At 39.0% G+C, this 8,723-nt stretch overlaps 1 protein-coding gene across 2 annotated transcripts in view; it reads right to left on the bottom strand.

Annotated features, from left to right (window-relative positions):
• Positions 1-804: 804 nt before the first annotated feature.
• Positions 805-8,723, bottom strand: part of IQCH (IQ motif containing H) — a 72,501-nt gene continuing 64,582 nt past the window's right edge. For both annotated transcript variants that reach the window (XM_076348102.1, XM_076348101.1), the window contains 4 exons: positions 7,572-7,697; positions 6,145-6,206; positions 3,210-3,318; positions 805-1,842 (listed from right to left, as the gene is read on the bottom strand). In XM_076348102.1, coding sequence (XP_076204217.1) covers positions 1,741-1,842; positions 3,210-3,318; positions 6,145-6,206; positions 7,572-7,697 — 399 coding nt within the window. In that variant the 3' untranslated portion in view covers positions 805-1,740. The remainder of the gene's footprint in view (positions 1,843-3,209; positions 3,319-6,144; positions 6,207-7,571; positions 7,698-8,723) is intronic.

Below are 8,723 nucleotides of genomic sequence, written 5' to 3'. Positions count from 1 at the left end.
TCTAACCATAAAGACTTCCAGGAAGTTCATTCATTGGCTGAATTTCACATTAGAAAAATCTGTGTGGACTCTGGTACATCCAAAACTAAGACCATATTGAGATCACGTGTAAGAAAGGCACAAAAAACCCCAAACAAAAATATTCTTTCAGATTTTTACTTGAAACAGGGATCAGCATTTATGCAAACATTCTCATCTGCAATTAATACTTCTGTGACCAAAGTAGAAAAGAAAAAGGCTAACACGAAAGATGTGTTATGAAGCTAACGGATCAAAGACTTGGGCATCAGAAAAACTGGGCGCTGACCTGCTGCAACTGCTCGGTCACATTAATTATTTGTCTTAAAAACTGGTTTTGCCTGAGCTTTTTGGGAGGTAATCTCAAAGATACGTGCCATGCTTGGGACAATAGTATCCATCCAGTGGAGAAGATGCACTCTTCTATGGTAAAATTTAGAATGTGTTGTCTGTTGGGATATTAGAGATTTGATGGATAAAGATAATTTTACAAATGTAACAGTTGTCCTTTAACATAACAGTGCACAGCAATTGTTACAAAAAAAGTCACCAGTATCTGAAATAGATAATGTATCTGGTAGATAGATCGGCAAAAGACATAGTGTACTGGGAATCATAGTAGAAGTATAATTCTAATGGTCCTCTTAGAATCTGTTGTTGAGCTAGTGCTATTACTATTATCTTTGATAATTTGAAAGTGAACATAAAACAACTGCAAAAATCTGTAGATAACAAAAGAGAGCAGAATGGTAACAATATGGACAGCAGTTCTGAAGAGGAATCTGGGTTGCTGGGCTTACTGATAAGGTGGCATTTAATGTATTTATTATAGGCAGAAGACTGGACCTACTTTCATGTTGGAAGCTTGTATTTTAGAAGTCAATAGGTTTGAAAGGGAATTTAGGGTCACAGGACTGTTCAATAGAGTACGATCTAGTCTGATCTAGCGACAAAGACAGCGTGATCCCTCTATGTATATCCAGGGGCATATGAAACAGAAGAAAGTGGCATTTTCATTGTATAACATCACTGAGAGAATGACTGGAATACCTCATGAGGTTTGTGTCACCACTTCTGCAGGGATGTTAGCAAACTGAATCTGGCTCGGGAGTTCTGACTCAAGGAACAGAAGGGTTCATCCCACAAAGAGGTGTCATTTTAGAGTAAACAATTCTTCAGACAGAGATGTAACTTCCAATTCCTGGAAGTTGAAGGCAAACAAATGCAGCCTGCGCTTAAGGCACTGGCTTTAACAGTAAGGATAATTAACCCATGGGAGAATTTGCTAGGTGTGCAGTGGATTGTTTATGTTTATGAACCTATCTTTATGAAGATATGTTAAGGACAGTTCTAAGTTGTAGGCTTGATGAAGGAATCACTTGGTAAAATTTTAAGGTCTGTGCTCTGCAGGTTGGAGTAGATTGTTTCCTCTGCCTTAGAGGCAATGATTCTATTAGTAAGATTTTAAAAACACATAGTATACTTCAGGAACGACAATATGAGCATCAGGGGCATTTATTACGATCCTCTGCTTTTCAAGAGTTTATTTTTGTGAAAGAAGGGATGTTCTTCTAAACACCGCACTCAGAAATCATGGAAATGTGCTGTCTCAGTTAATACTACTTCACATGCCAACACAGAAGGAAAACCAAACCTGTTCTTACAGATGAGAAGGCGTTTCCAGAAGCATAAAGAATAAGGCACTTAACGGAAAATGTTTAACTATTCTTTCAGAGCATCTGCTTTCGAAGGTTGCTCTTCTTCCAATTTCAGTTTGTTTTCTGCTGTAATTCCTAGAGTTGCTTCAATATCTTGAATTGCCATCTGTAACAGATTCAAGGAATACAAGTTATTTAATGGGCATTATAATGAAATCTAGCAGCCAAAATGCACAGCTGGTAGTACTTGTCTTGAAAAGGTAACCAGTGTTACACAGGACATGATGCACCAATTAAATTTACTATTACTTTGGGGACAGTTGGGGGAATTATTAGTAAATATGTACAAATCTCAGGTAAATAAAAAACACAATTTGTTGCAATTTGTACTTCTAATTAACTAACAGGTGTTCTATTTCACATATGTAAATCATTGTTAACTCTCTATGAAGAAGAGTTCCCTTTTATATTTTTCTTCAATGGTTGCTTTTCACTCCCTCATATTGAAAAGAGGGTTCCGTTTGTTTGTTTATTCTGTAACATGTTGAAATTTAATTATATCTTCTCTAAAACTGTAATTTCACACTGCTGGTCAGAGGAAAATATAGTCAGAGTTAACACTGGAAAGAATCTGATACAAATTATGTCATTTAAGATACAAATCTGCAACACACTGCTCCCCTTCACCTTTCTACAGAACATGTACAGACAGGATCTTAGAAACTTTTTATAAAGTTAAAGGTGATATAGTTTAGCAAAAGAACTCCCTCCGGAAAGTTTAGCTATTCTCTGGAATCAAAAAGCAGCACTGTAATGAGCGCTTGTTTCAGGGCACGGGGTTGGATTCATTATTGCTTTACTGTCTCCTTTTGCCAGCAAGGTCATCACAAAGGAGCTTCCGAGTAAAGGTGGGCACTCCTGGGGGAACGTTCCCAGTGTAACAAGCCCCTGCGCTTTGTCCTGCCTCCCCCCGCACCACCCCAGAGCATCCTCTGGCACACAGGGATGGGCGCTGCGGGCAGATTCAAAGAGCAGAGAAAATTGGGAACAAAATTGACTGGTGAAATTGATGGCGGGGCAAAAGATGTGAACTAATGGATTAAGTACTCAGTGGCTGCCTGCTTAAAAGAAATCAGTGTTAATAATCAAAGGAGCTATTATAAACTGAGAAGTTTGTTTCCAATTTACGATTCCTACCTTGATGGTGTGTGTCTAAAATAAAAGGGACAATTGTGGTAGAATTGTGTGAGGCAGTGCCAATAGCTCCTTTTTGCTTCTTAAAACGGACAATCGGGAGCATTACGTTACAAATAATTTCACGCTAAAGTATGTCTCTTTTCAAAGAAAAAGTTTCAAACTTAAATTTAACTAACAGGTTCATTGGGAGACTTACTATATTGACCTAGACACTGTAAAATACATACCGCTAACAATAAAAAAGGAATGGTTTAGCACTTGTTTATGATACAGCATGAGGTATTTTCAGCCCTTGTACAGAAATTAACCAGGATCGTTAGTTAATTAACACCTCACCTTAAAATTGGTCTCGCCTTGCATATTAGGTGCTGATATTTCTTGATGGATGATGAAGAGATTGCGAGCAAAGGTCATGAGGACCCCCTGGAGATCCTCTCCGATTGTTCTGTTAATGATATCCAAACAAATGAGTTTACCAATGATTCCCTTCACATGCTTAAAAACAATCGCCCTCTCATTTGTGTCTGTCTGGTGATGGAATTTAATGAGTATTTTCAATCTCACAAGGTGGCAATCTTCAGGGAGATATGAAAGATGAGGCTCCATTTTAACTTGTCAACAGAAAGGATTTATGCAATAAATAATTTTTATTAATCAACTTACCAGAAGTAAGCAGTAAGGTTTCAGCTACTCCAAGTAAAAGGCTACCATTCAGTCGGGACTGAGAGAGTAAACACTTTAAACACCTAGATTAGTTCAGAAGAGCTGTTGCTTCTGCCTACAATTTGTGAAAGATATCTGAAGGAGAAATTTCAGCAGTATCAGCATTTCTTAGATTGTTGTGGCTTTTGAGGGTTTGGTTTCTCAGTCGTACACACAGACTTAATACATACGATCTTACGGAACAGGGTATTACGCTGAGGAAGAATGTACCTCATTTACTGACTGGAACTGACGATAGATCTCCAGTGTAGTAAAATGATGATAATTCACATAGTTGTTCCAGATATTTCAGTGATTTTATAAGCCCAAACTGTTACATTCTTGAAAATATTTCCAAATTAAGATAATGAAATTGCATTGAAAATCTGATGGAAGACAAATCTGGGATCAGAATGTATGGCAAATATATTTGAGAGTATTCTGGTAATATATTAATAAATGCCAATTCAAGCTGATGATCCAAGGGGTGTTGTTATGTTTCTTACCGGGGGAGCAACTACTGATGTATTGTTCCAAAGGAGTTAGCAAGAACGTAGGTAGGATGCAGTATCTCTAACATAAGCACTCCATTTTCCAAGGCACATGGCTAACAAAGTGAAATCACACCAACAGGGACAAGCCAATCCAACAGTTCACCGACTCTGAAAAGGGCAGGTCCTTCTCCTCTCTTCAGTTCCTCCCCATCTATCCTGCACAACTCTCATGCTCATTATATACCCCTCTATGGACTGATTCTATCTTCGCCTCACAGAAAACCAATCCAATAAAAGAAGGCTTTCTGCTGATGTATTGAGCTGAATCAACTCCTGGAGAGGTGTAAAAGTACCAGAGAATGCAGCAAAAGGAGGGTCAGGAGGGAGGAGGACTCCATAGCTGGGGTCAGGGAAGGAAAAGAGCTCACCTTTCAGCATCAGTGGGCTGTTAGGAGAGTTTAGTGGCTTATGGAACACTTTCAGATGCCTAAATCACTTTTTAAATGGCCTCTGTAGATATTTTACAAGTTCTTGTTCAGCGATTTTCTTTCAAATTTGTCTTGCAGCTCAATCGTGGAAGCTGCCTACAGGTGTGTGCAGTATAGTATAGGAATATCTAAGCTTTAAACAAATCTGGCTCACTTGCATACTACCAACAGCCTCATCCACAAGGAGCTCAGTAGAGGCTGAAAGAATCATAGCTGTAGAAACAATCTTTAGGATTCATTTAGTCCGTTCCCTGTGCTAGGGCAAGATCAGTGCTGCTTATATCACCCTGACAAAGGTTTGTCTAATCTGTTACTAAACATTGTCAATGACAACTGCACCGAACAATCTAATTAGTTCTTCATTTCCCTTACCATCAGAAATTTTTCTTATGCTAAACATGAATCTTTCTTGCTGCAAGTTAAGTTCATTTCTTTTTGTCCTACTACCAAAGACAGGGAAATCAGATTTTTCCTTCACGCAGAGGCTTTTTACGTGCTTGAAGATTGTTAGCAGATCTCACTTCTGCCCCCTTTAGTCTCGCTTTGTAAGTCATGCTTTCTAGAACTCTAAACATTTTCATTGCCTCCCTCTGAGTAGAATGGAAGGATTACTTCCAGTGTCTCCCAGGTTATATCGCTTACCTTTTTCCATAAGATCATGACATCGTGACTTGCAGGCAGTTTGTAAGCCACTGTAACTCACAGATCCTTTTCTGCAAAGCTAGTTGTTCCTCATATTCATTATTGCTAAGTGTAATTTCTTGCACCTGGTTCCAACTGAATGTAATTCCGTTTTTCATATTCTTTCTTCAATTTGTCGAGATCATTTTGAATTCTATTCCTGCCCTCCAGAATACTTGCAGTCACATCCAGCGCTTGAGGAAGCTGTTTTCTTGTCCGGTCCAGCATCAAAGGAATACAGACCGGACCGAGAACAGACCATTTCAGCCCCTCACTCATTATTTCCTATTTTGGGAGTAAACTTGACATAAATTCTCTCCGAGGAGAGGTTTTTCAGTCACTGTATGGTAGATTTGTGCAGATTATGCTTTCTTAGACTTCTTAGGAGAGGTTCATATGTCTAAAGAATTACTAACCTACTAGATCTGCTGTTGCCTGACTGCCGTTGATTACTTTGTGAAGAACAATATAAAAAGGCATTAAACTTCAACCTTCTTTGCATCGTGTATAGTTAGCTTTTTAATAATGTTGCCTGTAAAAGTAAGCCTGTGCTAATCCGTGTGCTCTCACAGCTAGATTGCTATTGATGGTGAATCTAGCTCTCGTAAAGCTAATTGCAGTAGGTCTTTAGTCTGCAATGCAGTCAGGCTTTGATCTAAGCAGATTCCTGTACTTTTTTTTATTACCAAATGCTTTTATTACCAAAAGCCTCCCTAAAACTTTTCAAAAGGCCAGTCGTACTTTTTTGAACAGTAGAGCGAACTTGAGCGTGTGGTGTTCAGATTATTCATTTCCTTCATGACCTTTGTCGGCACCCAAGCCAGCACCCACTGTGGTGTCACTCTCTTCAGATCAAGTGTGTTCCCGGCTGTTTATCAGACTATGGAACTGACAGTCTATACTTACATCATTCCCAATCTGTATCGCTGCTGATCTTCATACAATATAAAAACGGTTCCCTGTTTTTCCTGTTAAATAAAAAGACAAAGTTGCTTTAAATTATTCCTAAAATAGTTATAATAAAGAAAGGCTAGTTTTGAATTGTGTGTAATGGATTATTGCTCTAACTTATTGTAGAGAATACAATACTTTATGTAAATAGAATACATATGGCAGAGTCTATTCAATAGCAGATATTTTTGTTCCAAAGTAGGAAGAGATGGTCATAAGTATCTTATCTCCTTACACAGTTATTTTTATCAAGAGACAGGTTAACCCCTAAAAGCCTTACACACACTTGAAAGACAGTGAAAATACGTTTAGGTTTTCCTGTTCTTAAAGTTTATCCTTCACCTTAGATCTATACTGGACAGGAACTTTCATTAACCTTCTGCTCTGGTTCATCACGGGCCTGATACTGGCAACAGTTTGGTCAGCAGCAAAACTCACAGTTTGATTGTTAGATGCGCTGAGCGACAGTTATCGCATGTCACTGTGAGAGGTCTCATGAACAGGTGCCATCCCTGGGGAGGGTTTATACTGAGAAAACACGTAAAACTCCGCATTTCCCAGTGAAGCCCTGTGCCTTAGGATCGGAAATCTCTACCTGTGTTCTGTCTTGTGTAACATCTTCTAAACTCTTCTACTTTTCATTCTTTTACAATTCTGTTCATAAGCCTTAAGCACTTCCTCTCCTAGCAAAGACTGCATTTTCATTTCTTCACTCCTCTTTCTGTTCTCCATTATCCCCTGACCTCTTGGCCTCTGAAGGTGTATCTTCTCTTAGGGGTACAGAGGTGTGTGAAAGGGCTATGTGATGGCCAAGCGCTGTCATGAAAACACAGTGCTAGCATGGTCCTAAGCCCACGCACAGCTCCTGGCTGACAGCCATAATTCTTTCTGCCCACAGAGCTGTGCGAACAAACCTGCCGGGACAGCATTATCGCCGGGAGAGACACTGTCTCACTCCCTATTGTGTAACATAACATGTAGTACTCTTCATCCTTCGCTGCTTCCAGTCTTAAGCCAAATCAGATAGATATCTCAGTACTGCAGTTCTTCAAGACTTGTACCCCAGCTAAAGTAAGCTGACAGGTAAGTGTTTAGACTAATTTTTACAGCAACTACTGAAGACCTTTATGCAATTCAGAGTTCATCAGTTAGCATCATGAAACCAATTTAAAATAAAATCAATTCTGATGTATACCAGGTCCCCTTCAGCAAAACTGTAGAGCAACACCTTGCTGTGTTTCTAACAGAACACTTAAACATTATATTATGCTAAACAGAACACTTAAACTTTACATTGTGCTAAGTGGTTTCACCATATTAGAATTTACATACAACAATTATGCAGAGTGAATATCACATTTGCTAGTCTTTCCCGTTCATACCTGGAGGTCAAATCCAACACCACGAGCTTTACACATCTGGAGGAGAACATTATAGTAGATTACTGAAAGGCTGGAGTGCCTCAGTTGGCTGCTTGCTACTGCACACCGGTTGCTTACTGGAGAAGGCTAGAGAAAACAACACCGGATTCTTTATTTTCATACCGGTTTATATCAGAAACCAACAATTTACTCTTTAAATGGCTTTTTCTCAGTGAACTCGTGTAAGTGTGCAGCAGGACTCCATTTGGAGGAATTCCTGTTGATTACAATGTCTATTGAACACAGACATTTCCATGCAGCAGAATTAAATCCTCACCTCACACTGTACATAAAACCTTATATTACAGATGAGGTCTACAGAATGACTCTTTATGAACCACATTCTGATATTTTCACAGCTTCACTGGTAACTGAGCCCTGTGAAATCATTCCAAGCAGATCCTCTGAATCCATCCTGCCCTGTGGTCGCATATGTTGTTCTAGAGTCAGCTCTTCTCGATAGCAGAAATTCCAAAGCGGATAATCAGTAGTTTTTGAAATTGGGTTTCTCCAAGACTGAGCATTCTGCTACAGCATTAGTGCGCATAATTTTTCCAGCAAGTCTTTGAGGAGACTGGGTGCAGCGACTCCAAGGAGCTGTACAACTGATAGCAGTGGAGTTCATACTATGGATAAAAATCACTACTGCATTTGGGTTCAAACTCTCACCGGTGCTTAGGACGAAAGAATAGAGATACTGCATTGAGTGGAACTGAATGGAGACGGTCTCCTAAACCAAGGCTTTCCTGTGATGTTTTTTTTCACACTGGACTGTTCACATTCAGAGTGGGGATACTGCACGTTGAAGCATGTAATTTACAGTATTTTTTATAAAATGATATTTGTTTTGACATTGACTCATTTAAGTTGACATAGTTGAAATCCTTATATAATACATCTCTGCCTGAAAATTAATCATGTTTATAATATTCTGAGAATTAATAACACCCATTGCTCAAGTCATTAACTTAAAAAAGGAGCTTCCAAAATCTGTTCTCTGCAGTAGGGGACCACAAATAAATGAATGCTTGATAAAATAATCCAAGTAGCAGTTTAACAAGCGTAAACTTGAATGTGGCTGCAATAACACAGAACTATTGTTTAAGGGTTGGC

This window comes from Aptenodytes patagonicus, chromosome 10 (genome assembly GCF_965638725.1).
Source record: "Aptenodytes patagonicus chromosome 10, bAptPat1.pri.cur, whole genome shotgun sequence".
Classification (NCBI taxonomy): domain Eukaryota; kingdom Metazoa; phylum Chordata; class Aves; order Sphenisciformes; family Spheniscidae; genus Aptenodytes; species Aptenodytes patagonicus.
Note: the sequence above shows the minus strand (reverse complement) of the source record. Positions and strands in the feature narration are given on the sequence as shown.